Source organism: Colossoma macropomum, unplaced genomic scaffold (assembly GCF_904425465.1).
Source record: "Colossoma macropomum unplaced genomic scaffold, Colossoma_macropomum, whole genome shotgun sequence".
Taxonomy (NCBI): Eukaryota; Metazoa; Chordata; class Actinopteri; order Characiformes; family Serrasalmidae; genus Colossoma; species Colossoma macropomum.
Genome location: NW_023494789.1, coordinates 52,738,544 through 52,756,945, shown reverse-complemented (window position 1 = coordinate 52,756,945; position 18,402 = coordinate 52,738,544). Strand labels below are relative to the sequence as shown.

The window sequence follows — 18,402 nt, the reverse complement described above, 5'->3', positions numbered from 1 at the left end:
CTCCCTCACAGAAAGTTCCTACATGAAATGGTTATGAATTCACTGCCTGATGACTGAGACACTGTTTTATGACAGAGAAGATTTTGTCCTTAAAGTACATTCAGGAAGGATTTGAATATAGACATTTTATTTACTATCAAAACCACCAGTGAACCTACACGAGTCTCCTGAGTTTATATGGAATGTTGATGATGGAAAATAGTGGAAAATCTGAAATAATACATTACATTTTTTTAAAATTATGTCTTTATGTATTTACTTATTTACTTTAACGTTTTCTCTAGAACGCAGCGCTTCACACCAAACCACTCTGAATGACTTTGTTTACATCTCATCCATTTAATAATGCAGAAATTTTGATAAATATATAAGCTCAAATATATTGTGTTTAAAGACAGAACAGATATGAGCTGAGGTTCTGAAAGGTTTCACAGTCACTCAAATGTGTTACTACATACCCAAAACAGGAGTGCGCACTACAGCTAAGATTAAGGGTGAACCACTCTATTTGAGACAATGCGCTGCAGTTTGATTTGGTTCTTCTACAGAATTTTCCCTTCATATTACTGAACACAACGGTGACATCTCAAAGTGTGGCATCTCAACTCCACAGGAAAGTAAAATTAATTTAGGTAAATTAGATATTTAGGTAAAAGGCGGCACGGTGACGCAGTGGGTAGCGCTGTTGCCTCACAGCAAGAATGGCCTGGGTTCGATTCCCGGCCGGGCGACCAGGGTCATTTCTGTGTGGAGTTTGCCTGTTCTCCCCGTGTCTGCGTGGGTTTCCTCCGGGTACTCCGGTTTCCTCCCACAGTCCAAAAACATGCAGTTAAGCTAATTGGACACGCTAAATTGCCCCTAGGTGTGAATGTGTATGTCTGTCTGTCTGTCTGCCCTGCGATGGACTGGCGACCTGTCCAGGGTGTATCCTGCCTTCTGCCCAATGACAGCTGGGATAGGCTCCAGCACCTCACCGTGACCCAGTAGGATAAGCGGTTTAGATGATGTATGTATGTAGATATTTAGGTAAATAAGATTATACTCTTTCAATTCACATAATTTCATACATATTATCAAAACACTGCACAACCCATGAATAAATCACTTAAAATCTGTTGCATGTTTCTTGTGTTGCTTAATTACATGTGCAGGGTCATTTAAAGAACTCATATCCTGCAATTTTCTTGTATTTTAAGCTCCACTTACAGCATCTATTTGAATTATTTGATTTATTTTCTTATCCTTTACAATTAACCATGCACCAACTGTGCCTTTAAGACTGATAACCTATCCATTCAGCCTGCAGCAGTTCAGCCCCGCCCATTCAGCCTACAGCAGTCTAGCCCCGCCCATTCCGTATACAGCAGTCTAGCCCCCCCATTCAGCATACAGCAGTTTAGCCCCACCCATTCATTTTACAGCAGTTTAGCCCCACCCGTTCATCTTACAGCAATTTAGCCCCACCCATTCAGCCTACAGCCGTTTAGCCCCACCCATTCAGCCTAGAGCAGATTAGCCCCACCCATTCACACTGAAGTTATAAGAGATGTTTCAGTCAGAGGCACAGTACAGGGCAGCCAATCAGAGCACAGTAACAAAAACAGCCTGTTTAAAGCTGCATTATGTAAGATTTGTTTAACACTGAAAGAATGACAGGAGAAAAATGAATCTGCTAAAACCTGCTGATCTGGCTCTGCTGTGAGTCTCCCAGTAAAGCCTGAAATATTCAGTCAAACGTCAGAGCTGTCGGGTCGGGTCGAGTCGGACCTGCCAGAATTTTTCAGACCACATCAGACGTCTTTACATAATGACATCACAGACTCAGAAAGAAGGTGCGGCTCGTTATGGGCTGGTTAGCTGAGCAGGGCTGGTGCGGCGTCGCTCACAGTGTATGTAATTGTTGGGATGGCAAACCAAGCCAGCCTCTGCAGCGCCACCAGCTGTCAAAGCAAAGAAACGTAGAACTGAAGAGAGTCGTCCTGAGCTAAAAGGGAGAGCGACGGAGCTCGAGCTAAGACCAGAGTCAGAAGCTAAAGCTCAGCTTTTCAGAGGTGACGGCAGCTCCGTGACCCGAAGGGACTCAGCAGAGATGCTGAATTGGCTTCTTTATTGCTGGACAGGTCAGTTATGTTGGTTGTCTGTTAGCTGCTGAAATAGCCAGCCAGATTGTTACTGTTGTGGAATTTAACAGTGTGTTTTCTTGCTTCAGAGTTCGTCCTTTATTGTTTAATAAACCAGGCTAGCTGTTATTCTCGGGTAATTTCCAGTGCCACCTTTGTTATGTCTCCTTTTATTTTTGAATCTTTTTTATTTGTTTTTTTGTTCTGTCTCCTTTGTTTTGACCCATTCTGTGTTCAGGCCATAACAGAAAAATAAGAGTGGGCCCTCTCAAGTAGCAGTAATGCTAACCAATCAGCTCTCAGTAACAGTAACGCTAACCAATCAGCTCTCAGCAACAGTAATGCTAACCAATCAGCTCTCAGTAGCAGTAATGTTAACCAATCAGCTCTCAGTAGCAGTAATGTTAACCGATCAGCTCTCAGTAGCAGTAATGCTAACCAATCAGCTCTCAGTAGCAGTAATGTTAACCAATCAGCTCTCAGTAGCAGTAATGTTAGTGTCCTGCTTTGTGTCCCGTTTGCTGTAGTAAAGGAAACATACAGGTGAGTTTTCTTTGTTGTTTTAGTGAAACTCTTTCTTCTGCTGTCTAAACTAAAGGAAAGTTCTGGTTCAGTGATTAGAAACTATTTTAACTTTTCGTTTTTAGCCGTTGAGCTCCATTCACTTCCATTCAGTGAGGACTCGCTCGCGGGCGCCCTCTGGTGTTTGGCAGTCCTGTTTTTGATATAACGGGGGAAACAGGAAAAGGCCAGGCTCCTCATAACCGGCTCTGCCTGAACCTCTCCTGAGATGGTGTCTTGGTGTCCTCTTATACAGCAGCGCGACCCCGTGTGGTCAATCATGGACCTGCACACAATGCAACAACAGAAGAAAACACACAGAATGGCCACAGAGAGACACACGGAAACGCTACTAAGAGCTGGAGTCGTAACATCTTCCAACATTAAACATACACATCTAATATAAAACATACTTGGCTAATATTGCCTAAACAGTTATCTGAGGAATAGTACTGTTAGTTAGCTTCCAGTTATCTGTGGTGAAGCAGGTAACAAATCCATCATTTTCCCCTCAGTTACAAAGAGCAGCAGTTCAAATCAATCCGCTCGGGACCGCAGCACAACCCACAGTACAAAATGTTCTTCTGCAGTTACAGATTTCCACCAGAGAGGTCGCCGATTCCCTAATTTGCCAAACTTACAATGTGCAGCCTTAGTTGTGAGGGATAAAGGGAGGTTAGAATTAACGATTAAAATGAATTGAGATTGGTTTGGGTACACACAAACGTCATTATGGGACTTCAGGACAGATGGGAGGTGGGGGGTGTAGGATATGTGCCCTTTAATTTCTCAAAAACTGCATTAGAAATTTTTACACTGATATCAAATTATAGCACAGCAGCTCTGAGTTGGTCCTGTACTTGAAGACCTTTGACGGTTTATGACTTTTAAATCGAATCCTGTCTAAAACGAGCCGACACTGTGTACATAAATCCCTAAATAAGCTCTGCGGGGGGTATTTAATTCTCAATTAACTGGATAATAAACCAAAACAGAAGACTGTCCACTATGAACGTCCATTTAGGGCCAAACCGAGTCCTAACTGAGAAGCTCCACCGCCTTGTTTAGATTCTGCGATCTACAGATCGTCGCGCCACTCAGACTCTGATACGAAGATGATATTAAGATCAGCGATTCTGCGCCGCCAGTGTCAGCAGTGCGATTGCGTCAGTACGTGACTCACGTCCGTGTGACGTTCTGACGTCACAGGGCCTGGCTAGTGAAGAGGAAGAAACAACAACAACCGCGTTTGGCCCGTTCCGCCTCTCCGAACCCACAGAACCGCTCGGAAATCCGGACTCCAGTCGAGCTCTCGGGAGAGTTTTGAGGCTCAGCATGTCTCTGTTCGGGAAGCTGTTCGGCAGCGGCGGGAAAGGCGGGAAGGCACCGAGCGCGCAGGAGGCGATCCAGCGGCTCCGGGAGACGGAGGAGATGCTGACCAAGAAGCAGGACTTCCTGGAGAAGAAGATCGACCAGGAGCTGCTGACGGCCAAGAGGAACGGCACCAAGAACAAGAGAGGCGAGTTTACCCCGCAGGGGCGAAGTCTGCTTTAGCTGCCAGGAAGGAGGAAGGATTGACGAGGCTGGAGTTCGCTTCCTCCTCGCCAGCTTGTCGTTCCACCTTAGATGGTGCGCCGTTTAAGGTGGAACGGGGAAATTCGAACAAGTAGCGTTAACGCGGTGTAAGTTCAGACGCAGCCCACAGAGAGCCGGAATATAACAGCTGATAAGAAGCTGACCTCATCTCTGTCCCCACTGACTTTAGCGTTCTAGCTAACAGGCAGGTAACTCCGCTGTTTACCTGTCAGCGCTGCTAATGCTAACAGTGCTAATAGTGCTAATAATGGTGTAGAGGACTGTTTCCGTTCGAGCAGCGCTGTTTTTATTAAACATTAGGATCAGTTAGAGACCGCAGAACACAGCCGACCCGCTGACCAGGGAATACGGATACTTAATAAACAGATCGAGCCGTGTTGAAGTAGTTTAGTTTAACCGCCCTTTAACTTAATGATAACTCGGATTACGGTAACAGTTTTAGGTGTAAACGATATGGAAACAAGCATAATATCGCGATATTGTCAGTCGAGACATTTTCACGATACACAGTGTTTAGTTTTGATGTTTGAAAAGTTGGCCAAAATGGACTAGTAATGCTTAAAGTGACTTCATTTCGCTGTTTCACCTCAGATGCTGCTAAATGCGGTTAAACAGGAACTTTTTGTTGCTCGCTTTGTAGTGTAACATGCAGTTTAGGGTTCTTTAAGTTTATAAGACTATCCGGAACGCGAAGAGTGATGGAATCAGTCACTATAATGGTAAATATTGTCATCGCCTGCCCTGTTCAAACCTCAGATGTGACAGAAATGACATACTCAAAAAAGATGGTTATTCAAAGGATCTTTAGTAAAGGCACTGATTCTAGATAGAGCTATGAGTTCTGTATAGAACCATTTTATGCTTAAATGTTTTTTTGCATGGTCAACTGGTTCTTTAGATCTATGTAGCACCAAAAAGGGTTCTGCTGTTGTTTACAGTGTGAAGTTTATTTTCACAATGTTCTGGTTAGAATCATATAACACATTCTCCATCAATCTAAAGAACCATTTCACCTCATAGAGAACCATTTACATATAAAATGGTTCTGTACAGAATTCATGGTCATAGAATCAGTGCCTTTGCTAAGGAACCCTTGAAGATCCATTTTTTTTATTGTGGTGCTGAATAAAGGCCTGTTTAGGTATCAGAATATTCTGTGTTCTGTAATAAACAGACTGAGTTTTCGGCTAATGAGTCCAACTTTCACTGCAGTCTAATTAAGAACATCTCACAGCTTCTCTGCTTCTGCTGCTTCTTCAGGTTAGAGGTGGGCGATATGGCAAATATGTAATGTCGCGATACTTTAAGAAAGTTTTGCGATACACGATGTGTCACTATATTTATTTTTTCAGACATCTGATCAGCTGGAACAGAGAAAAAGAGCCAGTAGAGCTACATTTTAAAAAACACTATGAAAAACTGTGAACTGTGATTTTTATTCAGTACTAAATCAGTTAAACAGACTAATTTAACTCTCTTTATAATGAAACGTGCAGTTGGTCAGTGTCTACAAGCCCTGACGATAAACACAATATGATCAGAAAAGCATATTGTGACGTAAATGATCATGGTAATAATGTATATTGTCACTTTGCCCAACGCTAACCTCTTAAAAATGATGGTCCTCCAAGGGTCCTTTAGTAAAGAAAATGGTTCTATATAGAAACATGAACACTCAAAGATCCCTTTGCATAGTTAAATGGTTCTCTGCATGTTCTTCAGATTGATGGAGAATGTGTTGTATATGGTTCTATGGAGCATCTTTTTGAAAAGGGTTCTATGTAGCACAGAAAAGTGTTCTTCTACTGTATACAAGCTTGACATCGTAACAATAGCATAACCGTTTTTGGTGCTACATAGAACCATTTTCAAAAAGGTACTGCATAAAACCATCTACAGCACTCTGCAATCTAAAGAACCCTTTAATCATGCAAAGCGCTCTTTCAGTGTTCAAGGTTCTATACAGAACCATTTTCTTTACTAAAGAACCTTTTGAAGAACCATCTTTTTTAAGACGGTTTATTCACAGGTGTTCTTTCCGTGAAATCCTCAGTGTATTGATTACCCTTGTGTTAGTGACCGGAGCGCACGCCCAGTCTGATCTGATTATGGTGGATTGATGTTTTTTTTAGGGCTCCAGAAGAGCTCAGAATAACGAGAACCTCACACACATCCCAAGATAGACGCCTCACTAGACTCCAGTTCCTGTTTAAAAGCACCACTAATCAATAATTTAATATTTAATTACCTGTGACAGTGATGAGTGCTGCACACGTGGGTGAAAAGCCCATCGGGGAAAATACCTGTGTGTCAGGTGAGGCTTTAGAACGCCTGCTGGGGCCAATCAGAGAGACAGAGAGAGAGAGACAGACAGACAGACAGAGAGAGAGAGAGAGAGAGAGACAGGACAGCACAAGAGTAACAAGAAATTCTACTCCACGTTTTCTGTTGAAGCTCTGTTTCCTTCATAAAGGCCTGAAATGAGAGAGACGTCTCTGTTTAAGCGCCACGTTTTGTGGCGTTAATTTAATAAACCATTCCAGGAAAAAAGTGTAAAAACACTTCTTTAACACTTTTTCTGCTTAAAAACACTGGACCTCGTTCACCAACCGTCCTTAAGAAAGAATTTCTCCTTAAAACCCACTTACACAGTTTTCACCAGTGTTCTCTTATGTGGGGTTTGTTCTTAGGTAAGAACAGAATCTACACACACTCAAGAGCACAAAGGTGAGAACAGTTCTGCGCTTTAAGAACACGACATGAATCTGACGTAGACTTTTTCTTAGAACCTTTCTCAAGAACACATTTAAGAACAGACTTAGGAGGATATTAGAGAACGAGGCCCAGTAATTACTCTGGAATGAGAGATCAGTGCTGTGTAAATCTTTAGGCTCCGCCTCAGAATATAATAAAACATCATGTATGAAGCAGTATTTTATAAACACGCCTGCAGAAAATTGAATTCTAACAACGTGCTAATAATTTATTTTAGATTTATGTTTCCATTTTTTCACAGTTGTTTTTGGATAATTTCATCTATATTTATTCATCTAAAATATGAGTTTTCTTTTCCAGAGGGAGATTCAATACGTTGCTGTGCTTCTTTAGGCATTAAAACTATTTAATCCCAATTTTTCTTTCTCTATATGAGTACAAAGATTTCACTGCTCCAGCAGCGTCATCACTTTCAGAAACTGGTTTGTAAAAGTTATTGAAAACATAATAATAATGATAATAATGCTAATTATAATAATAATAATAATAATACTTTGACAAAAAGTGAAAGACGCTTACAAATTTTTCAGAACACAAATATAAGAGACAGACATGGACACAACAACACAAAACCACAGGATCCCTATCAGAGACTCTTGGTACAGAGCTAAATGAAGGCTGTGGATAGTTGTAACAGGAGAGAAGAGATGGGTTTTAAGATTAGTTTTAAATGTGGAGATTAGAATTAGCCCGTTGGATGTGTGGGGGAGGAGGAATTGTGAATTTGAATTGTGTGCGCAGGTTTTATTTGTGGTCACTGGTGAGAAACTACAGAGTCAAAGTAGCATTAATTAATCAATTTCACTCAATTATAGAAGAAATAAAAAAGTAATAATAGACAAATTGATAAACAGTTAATCATGTAGAGAAAACTAAGGTGGCAAACACTCTAAAATATGGTTCTTTATTAAAGGAATATTTCTATGTAGAACCATGCATTCTTTATAGAACCACTTGCATGCTTAAATGGTTCTTTGTATGGTGAAATTGTAGATTTCAGATTGATTGATAGATTGAGTGATATATATGGGTGTATATAACACCAAAAAGAGTTTTCTGTTGTTACAATGTAAAGCTTGTATCTGATAGAAGAACCTTTTATGTGCTATTTAGAACCATCACATTATAATTCAGTCTGTCGAACCATTTAAGCACGCGAATGGTTCTGTATAGAACTTTACTGAAGAACCCTTGAAGGCTCCTCTATTGTGAGAGTGCACTGATAGGCTGCTTTAAATGCTGCGTATGTGATGCTGGTTCTGTCTCTGTTGTTCTAGCAGGTCTAACAGAGGCTGTATTGAACAGAACAGCTGATGGTTCTGATTATCAGCAGGAAATCTGAGCCGCTGTTGTTCCTCTGATGTTCACCTGCAGTACAGTCTGATTACAGGATCAGTAACAGGCCGTTTGGTGGTCGTGTGTCCTGAGTGGTCACTGTGTCCGTCCTAATGTGGTTTAATTTCGTTTGTAGCTCCTCACTGCAGACTCGCTCAGGGGCCTCTCAGCATCAGTGGATCTGGTCATGTGACCAATTACATCACCCTCAAAAACACGTTCATAAGAAATCAGGACAGCCTGTGGTTTGATTTGTAGCTCAGTCTTCAGCAGGAAATGCATTAATAGCTCATTCGGCACTTCACAAACTCAAAACTCAGGCTCAGTCCGTTGTTGCTGGTGGGATTGAAGGAGTTAATCTCAGTTTACTGGGTTCTCAGCTCAACTCCTGTTTGAGTTTAGAGATACAGACAGTCTTAGAACCCTGGATCAGCTCTGCAGCTTCACTGTCCAGCAGTGTTTACTGCTTTTACAAAGCCTGGATCTTACTGTAGGTTATTATATATTACAGTAGGTTATTATATATTACTGTAGGTTGTTATATATTATTGTGTGTTATTATACATTATATATTACTGTCGTTACTCTGTTATTGTATATATTGTTGTTACTGTGGGTTATTATATATTACTGTAGGTTATTATGTATTACTGTAGTCACTCTAGGTTATTTATATATTATTGTTTTTACTGTAGGTTATTATACATTATAGTTTACTGTAGTTACTGTAGATTATTATATATTATTATACAATATTATATATTGCTGTAGTTACTGTTAGTACTAATAAATGTGTAATAAACCTACAGATTTTCTGGTGTAAGAATAATAATAATATTTACATTAAAATAAAGTACGGTGGATCAAACTGAGTGTTTGTTACAGCTGCAGTGTTTTGTCCTGTTGCTCGCTCAGACGGCTGTGTTGTGCTGCAGTCTGATGGCCCTGCAGACGCACAGAGACGTTTGATATACACTAAACTCAGTTTCAGTCAGATTTAAAGAGAAACTCTTTAAAAGCTTTATTTCATCTGAGTCTTCATTGTGTGTTAAACCTGTTATGCATGACCACATTAGACACTAAAACAAACCCAAATACGTTCACAGTCCATCAGTTTTCTCTTTGGCTCATAGAAGGAAAGAAAGAAAGAAACAAACAAACAAACAAAAAAGGAAGTAAATAAATCAATAAGGAATCATGGGTGTTGATTGAGCACAATCACTGCATTAGAAATACCTTAATCAGTCCATTAACCTCATTGTTCATGTATTGTGTGTGAAGTGAGGACTGATGTGTCGTGTTTGCTGTGAAACAGCTGCCCTGCAGGCGCTGAAGCGTAAGAAGCGGTACGAGAAGCAGCTGGCGCAGATCGATGGAACCTTGTCCACCATCGAGTTCCAGAGGGAGGCGCTGGAGAATGCCAACACCAACACTGAGGTCATCAAGAACATGGGCTTCGCTGCTAAGGCCATGAAGGCTGCTCACGACAACATGTACGTTACTGATACTTCAGTCTGATTAACTCAAGTTTTATTAACGCTATTGCAGGTACGGTACTCTGGAGTTAAAGGGGAATTCCACCGATTTTACATAATTCCCCATAATTCAGTGTGTGAGGTATAAATAGAGATTCAGAGTGGTTTGGTGTGAAATGGTTCAGATGTCTTTACAGTGGTGGTGATGGGAACCAGGGGTCGCCATGACTACAACACAGATATAGACATTTTATTTACTATCCAGAACCACCAGTGAACCTACACGAGTCTTCTGAGTCTATATGGAATGTTGATGATGGAAAATAGTGGAAAATCTGAAATAATAAGTTTTCTTTGGGGACTATTTTGCCTCACAGCGCCCTGCATGTATCCCTCCACCATGAATGGAGTTTAAGTTCTCTAAACTATCATAAAACAGTGTCTCAGTCATCAGGCAGTGAATTCATAACCATTTCATGTAGGAACTTTCTGTGAGGGAGCTTTTAGAGGAGGACGTCTGGTTCCTATCACCACCACTGTGAACAGTTCTGACTCAGTAAGCTCTGCTTTAGTATCACAGATGAGCAGGTTTAGAGAGATGGTCAGTTCAGGGTAATGTTCACAACATAGACCTTTAGTTCATAATTTCTTTAGAAGTGTATAATTTGTTTGGACCTGGTTGCTCCAATAAACAGTAACCCAAACATTCTTTGAGTTCAGTCTAGAAAGAGACGTTTGATTAACATTTAACTGCTGCAGTGATAATGACAGATCAGAGCTCAGTCAGGGTTTAAAAGCGTTCTTGTAGCTTTTATGAGGTAAAATAATGTCAACAAACCTCAAAATTCAGTAAAGCAGCAGAATTAACAACCCAGTAAAACCTGGAGAGTCTCACCTGTCTGTGTGTATTAAAGCTCTCAGGATGTCCTTTCACACAAGGTAAAACCTGCTGTGTTTGAGTGACGATTATAAACAGAAACGATTAATTTATTAGGTGAATTATAAATACTGTCAGGTGTTCTTAGACAAAAGTATGTGGACGTGCATATTTTATCACATTAACAAGTTCAGGTGTTTCAGCCGCCCCCATTGCTAACAGGTGTATAAAAACAAGCACACAGCACATTAGTGGCCACACAGGCCTTCGTCATCATCATTGTTATCTAATGAGGGACAGGGATGATGCAGCCTCACTTCCTGCTCTAAAAGACAGGGGCGTGGCTAAAACAAGGCCCCACCTACAGACTAAAACTCTGTGTTCCAGTAGAGACATGAAGACCTTGTTTTTTATTTAAAAATGAAACTCCTTATACATGTAAATCTTCCAGCTTCTCCTGTAAAGGCCTGTAAGATCTAAAATGCTTGTTGTCGTTAGTGACTCCGTCTGTGTCCTGTCATTCCTCAGGGACATTGACAAAGTGGACGAACTCATGCAGGACATTACAGAGCAGCAGGAGCTGGCGCAGGAGATCTCAGACGCCATCTCCAAACCTGTCGGCTTCGGGGAGGAGTTTGATGAGGTGAGATGAAGCAGGCAGATGTTCCCGATGTTTGTTAGTGTTGCTGATTCCATCTTTTCTAATTGTGTCTCCTAAAAAGGCTGACGGTGTTACAGAGAGATGCGCTTGAAAATCCACATACAGAAAACTGAGCAAAGTGCTAGATCATTATTTTATTTCCTAAGCCTCATATTTTACAAACACAAAAGATAAAGATCGGATTTGTATTATAGCAATAAGGCTCGTTTATCTTTCACTCGTTTCTGCTCACTTTTCTCTTTTGAATATTTACTGTAATGTTCTGCTGTTTCGTGTCTGTTGATATTAAATTCATTACAGTCTTTTTAAAGTTGAGGCTCATTTGCTGTGGCTCTTGATGAAAATGTCTCAGTGTTTAGTTAGAACTTTTTGCTACCGGGCCACTTAACTTACCACCACTTAGCTCTAAAACAGATCCATAGGCCACTTAAACTCTGTCTGTGGGCCACTTTTGGCCGTGGGGCCTGACTCTGGACACTCCTGTTGTATCCCATTTCTGCTAATAGATCCCCCTGAATCTCACACACTGCACCTTTAATGTCCTGCCTGGATACATAAATATAAATGTAATTAAATAAGCGTCCGTGTCTGTGTGCTGTGTTGCAGGATGAGCTGCTGGCTGAGCTGGAGGAGTTGGAGCAGGAGGAGCTGGACAAGAACTTGCTGGAGATCGGAGGCACAGAGAATGTACCGCTGCCAAACGTGCCCTCAACATCCTTACCTTCCAGACCAGGTACGTCACCCACACCAGCCACACACACACACACACACACACACACACTCTTGTGGCCTGTTAGTGTATCTGCCTGTACAGAGTGTTTAAGGCTACGTTCACTTTACGAGGTTGAAGTGGCACAAATCTGATTTTCTGCCCTAATGTGACTACAGATCTGATGTTTTCAGGGCCGTGTGGACACAAATCTGATCTTTTCAAATCCGACCTGAGTCACTTTCACATGTGGTCCTACATCCATCGGATGGGATACGTATCAGATTCCATGCGACCTTAATGTGACGCTCAGATCGGAATCCATGTGCTTTTTTCCACTTTTCCACTTTTTCCCATCATTCAGCGTTACCATGGCAGCAGCGCCGAACAGACGTTAAAGCCTGTAAACAGTGGAAAAGCAGCTCGTCTCACCTTTTTCTCCTTCGTCTCGCTCTAATAATGAAGCTGAGAGCTGATCAGAGTTAATTATCTTCTCAGCGAAGCTCGTTCTGCTCGTTAGTTTGTGCTGATGATGAACGTGATTCATTCACGTGACGTTACTGAGTAGGATGAGCTCATGAGGGTCATTTCAGGACGCCGGTTCGTCACACTAATGACAGATTTGAGTCACTTACCTAAACAAGTGTGAACCATCGTGTCAAAGAGATTGGATTAGAGCAAAACACAGTGAGACCTGTAATCTGAACGTAGCCTTGGTTGACGCTGATGCAGATGTAAAGTTTTTATTGTGTTTGTAATTACAGCAAAGAAGAAAGAAGAGGAGGATGAGGATGATATGAAGGATCTGGAGGCCTGGGCAGCCAATTAATACCTGCTGTTCTCCACACACACACACACACACACACACACACACACACACACACACACACGCACACTCCACATACAGATTACTGCAAACGAAAGACTTTAAGGTTTAGTGTGACGTGTTTGGACCTGAGAAGATTAAGATGAATTTATAGAAAAGGAAACAAACAGCACCGCAACTACGACTACAACTATGGAACACACTACTCTAATAAATCCTGCCGCGCTTTTACTGTCAGCAAGTCATCAAAGCGAGACAGAGGCCACACGTCTCTCGTCTGTGGACCGTGAGGATGGAAACCTGGAGGAGAAAAGGCTTCATGTAGAATTGATCGTCTATTATCTTATATATTTATCTGATAACACTCCTATAGCAGAGATGCTCTTTACAGCATACAACACAATCTGATACGATTTTCCAGCGTTTCGGTCAGAGTGAATGTGTGGTATTGTTTTTTTTTGTTTTTTTTTCTCCCCAGCTGTTAATCCGGGGAGTTCTGGTCCAGATTCCTGCCCAGTTTGGTGATTTTCCTGCTCAGACACTCCTGATTACATTTCAGTCGTTCAGGGTTGAGTCGTTCTGTCTGAGCAGAGGAATCAGGAAGCTGCGCTTAAGTCCGACTCTCCGTTAAAAGAACACTAATTTCTTATCGAATGCACTTCGGCTCCTGCATGGTCTCGCTGCATCATGATGAAAATACTGAGGTTTTTATTGAAACAGGGACTGGGCTGCTGAGTAAAGGCCATGAAGCAGAGCTCTGTGATCGGCTCTTCTCCTCACGAGTGTCGGTGAACGACCCAAAAGCGTTTTTCGGGACGAGAGCTGTGGATGAAGGTCCGCTGGCTTAACGTGTGAGTGTCTAAACAGGTGTCGGTGGTTCAGATTTATTATTTAATATCATGTTTTACTTTACAGAGTCGTTACTTTAATATTCTGGGTTCATCCTGGTACAAAGGTTACTTTATTTTATTAGGTTCTCTCCTTTTCTAGAGCGAATATAAACTCATTTCACGTCTGTGTTCCTCAGAGAAGCTCTGTATGAGGTTGGGATGTTCTGGAGAAGCTCATTTCTGTGTGTTTGCTTGTAAAAGGTTTGGTTTTTTGTTTTCCTCATAAACAGCCTCGCTTTCTTACGTTCTCCTGCCCTGCCTTTCGATGTCCTTCTAACCGTATGCCTAAATTAAAGGTTTTGCCAAATGACCCCTTTTTTCTGGACTTTTGTTGAGCTCTTATTTTGCCCCTCATTAATTTGATCAGAATCATTTCAGCTTCATAAATAAACAGATTATAGAAGTGTGAGCTGTGCTGTGCATGTCTTGGTAAGATGAAGTGGTGAAAACCAGCCTGATGGATTATTAATCTGATTTTTAAAGCGTGACCCGTTCAAAGCGTTCACTGAGCTTCCACCCAGTTCTGTCCGAGTCTGTCCGTCGCTGCACGGTCAGCAGCTTTAGTGTTTTCTTTTTCTCTCTGGTTAAACGGAGGACGAACCCAATCCTAATGCTGTCTGGGGTGATGCAAACTGACTTGTACAGAATCTGAAAGTAGCTTTAATGCATTTGTATGTTCTCATTACCTTGTTGTTGTTGTTGTTGGATTTATTATTACTATTAAAATGTATTGAATATTTTCACTGATCATGTATTTCCTGCGAAAGGTAGCGTTTCCATCAATATTTGACCCTGCTTTAACCCCATAAAGGTTCTGCAGTAACCACACAGCTCTGTTCTCAGGGGGAACCAGGGGCCGGATTCACAAAAGCTTTCTCAAGAAAAAAACTTGTGAAGGTTCTTAAGAAAAACACTAAGACTGGACCTCGTTCACCAAACGTCCTTAAGAAGAAATTTCCACTTTAAACCCACTTACGCGATTTGTACGAAGACTCTGACTTCTCTTATGTGGGATTTGTTCTTGGGTAAGAACGGAATCTACACACACTCAAGAGCACAAAGGAGAGAACAGTTCTGCGCTTTAAGAACACGACATGAATCTGAGACTTTTTCTTAGGATGTTTCTCAAGAACACACTTAAGAACACACTTAAGAAGATGTTATAGAACAAGGCCCAATGTTTTCTTATGTCAGCTGTGTTGCATTTTACAGTTTGCCATAAACGACATGAGATGCAGTTCAGATTTGTATTATTTAAGACTGTTTCTGAAGACACGTCTGAAAATGAGCCTGTTTATTATCGCCACCGTAAAAGACGATGTTTGTGCAGCTGCATGAAGAGTTTCTGAACTCGTGGAACGACTCGGACTTCTGCAGGAACGGCTCCTCAAATATTACATCACTACATAATAAGAGCTCTTTAACACACAGTGTACACACTGATTTACACAACATCATTAACATTAACAAAACAAACAATCCAGCCCACTGAAGAAAGAACGTAACGTAATATTACGTGGAATTATGTGGTATATACCTATTTTATACATCAGCCCAGCGTCAGAAACACAAATAACATTTCTGTGTTTGGGAATCAACTTATCTGAAACAGGAAATGTTTCATTTTTAGTTTGATAATAAATATGTTGAATTTTCAGAGAATGTTGGGCAGTAAAATCCACTGAAATCACTAAACTGAACTCAGTATTGACCCAAATTCACAGAACAGCATCGACTGTCACACCTGAACAAACACGAGATTCTACTGCAAACGAATCAACAATCCTGAACGGCTCTGATTCATAATGCACACAAATATCATAATAATCAGAGCATCGTTTACTGCACTCTTAAAAAGACGGTTCTTCAAGGGTTCTTTAGTAAAGGAGATGGTTCTATATAAAGCCATGAACACTCATAGAACCATTTGCACACGGAAAAGGTTCTTAAAGTTGATGGAGAATGTGTTCTATATAGCACCAAATAGGGTTCTTTTATTAATACACTCTTGATGTAACAATAGGAGAACCTTTTTCAGAACATCCAGAATGTTCTCCATCAATCTGAAGAACCCTTTAATCATGCAAAGAACCCATTAATCCCGCAAAGGGTTCCTTGAGTGTTCATGGTTCTATATAGAACCGTTTTCTTTACTGAAGAACTCTTGAAGAACCAACTTTTTTAAGTGTGTGAAGTACAGATTACTAAACATTCAACATGATCTTGAAATGTGTGTATTTATAAATAACTATACAGTGAGTTCCGGCCCCGCGAGCTGATTGGTTGAGAGGCGCTCCAACTGTGCTGTTATTTCACCATAACATCACAGGTTTTCACAAACACTGTATCGCTCCGCTGAGACACCGTTGCTAAGCAACGACATTGACAGCTGTAGGAGACGCTCAAGCCGTTTGAACGTTTTTACTTCTTACTTTGCCACAAACAGAAAATGGACACTGTTAAGATCACATTTGACCGACAGCTGATTTGGTCAGACTCTGAAGATGAGACGGCACTAAACTCCCAAACTGTCAGTTGGTCTGTGTGGAGCTGGAGAACGAACTGCCGGCTGTGCAGCGAGTGGGCGGAGCTCGTTACTCTGACGTAGCAACGAGCTGCTCGTTAAGGACAGAAGAAACATAACAGACAGAAACATTCCTGAAATAAATTCAGGGTCACTCAGAAACAGATTTAAACTGGTTCAGTCTCGGTGGTGACTAAACCTCACCAGCTGCCGTGTTTGTTTTTTGAAAAGAAAATGTCCTATTAAATTAAGGTCCAATCAGACTGAGTTCTGTAGGAACAGATAAGAGTGAGTGAGTGAGGTGATGTACCTGGACAGAAATGTCCAGTACAGTGGACGTGTGCAGCGAGGAGGACATTGTCACACAGTGAATTAGTGATTGTGCATTGCTTTGTTAACACTACTGTTATCCGATTTATACATTATAAAACAACATATTTCCATCCCTCGTTTCTCCCGTAGACTCCTATTTGTTTTTGCCCCCACAAAGGCCTAATAAACTGTATGTCCTCACTCAGGGCAGGACCTCTACTGCACAGCCACACTGACCCGCACTCCTCTATGTGTCGCTTTTTATCCCTCCTTTCTCTCACAGACTCCCATTCATTTTCAACAGCTTGTAGCTACAGCTTGGCAACTCCCTACGAACGGGGGATACCACAGCTACATGGGATACCACAGCAACCGCCTAGCAACACCTAAGCAACCGCCTGGGATACCATAACAACTGCCTAGCAACCACCTGGGATACCTTAGCAACCATCTTGGATACCATAGCAACGTACAGTGAGAGATTACAGGCTGCACAACTTTTGGAAAACTTTGTGTAGAACAATTAAAGAGGATGCAGTGAGTCAAACTGGGCCTCAACTGCATATTTCACACTGTACTGAGTAATTTGTGCAAAATCTTTATTATAAACTATTTATATGGGGGGGGTCCAAAGTCTGGCCCCAGGGACAAACATGGCCCGTGTCTGTTTTAGAGTATGTTTTAAGTGGTCCACCTGCCAGTGCGCTGCAGTTCTTCCTCCCACCTGAAGGTGGCAGCAGTGCTGTAAGGTTACAGTGTAACACCACACTGCAGTAATCAAGTTAGCTAAAGTTTAAGAGCCTTTCTTCTCTGACTGACCTGCAGCTTCATTCACTGACCACATTTAGTCCAGTCTGCAGCCATAAAGCTCAGACTGACACTGAGAGCCTCAGATTTAGATGCAGAAAACGAGCCTCATATTTCAAAACTGTAATGAATTTAATATCAACAGACATAAAACAGCAGAACATCACAGTAAATATTCAGGAGAGGAACTAAAGCAGCTGCAGCTCCGAGTCTCACAGCACCGACTTCATATCAGAGCAGATTCAGCAGGACAGTGAATATTAACCCTTTAAGGAGGATCAATAACGGCTGATTATGCTGATTAATCTGCTGTTAATTAAAGCCTCGAGCATCTCTAACTCAGTGATGGGAAACAGCAGCTCTGATTCTGAGCACTGATGATCTGAAAACTTAGTGTTTTGAATTGTGAGTAATATTTCTGCCCTCAGGTATTATTTCAATCTGGCCCTCTGTGATAAAGTTTGGACACCCCTGATTTATACTATTACCATCCTGCACTGTGGACGTTATTCTATCATTAATAAACACTTTATAAACAAACTGTTCCAGCTCAGACGTGTTTAGGCCTTGTTTATCACAGGTCTAATGTCATATTGACCCACAGAGGCCTGTTATCAGCTACAGGGTCAGGTCAGAGGTCAAGGATTGTGTTCAGGTTGACAGTTTCCAAACCAAGGGAAACTCCACTGATTTTTTAAAAAAAATTGTCTGCATAATTAAACTGTTGATTAACCTCAGACTGGACACCTGGAACATACACATTATTATTATTATTATTATTATTATTATTATTAAAGAGAATTCCACCAATTTTCCAAAATTGTCTGGATAATCAGAACCATGTACAGCACATTCTGTTTTTTCTTTCTTTCTTTCTTTCTTTCTTTTTTTTTCTTTTTGTTTAAACTTAATCAGCTTTATATTGATTACATCT

General features: G+C 41.2%; 1 protein-coding gene across 1 annotated transcript; it reads left to right on the top strand.

Moving 5' to 3' along the window:
* Positions 1 to 3,868: 3,868 nt before the first annotated feature.
* chmp4ba (charged multivesicular body protein 4Ba) lies at positions 3,869 to 14,568 on the top strand. The gene is made up of 5 exons (XM_036571625.1): positions 3,869 to 4,200; positions 9,703 to 9,880; positions 11,268 to 11,382; positions 12,007 to 12,133; positions 12,874 to 14,568. The coding sequence occupies exons 1-5, from the start codon at positions 4,017 to 4,019 to the stop codon at positions 12,936 to 12,938; spliced, it is 669 nt and encodes a 222-aa protein (XP_036427518.1). The 5' UTR covers positions 3,869 to 4,016; the 3' UTR covers positions 12,939 to 14,568.
* Positions 14,569 to 18,402: the final 3,834 nt, after the last annotated feature.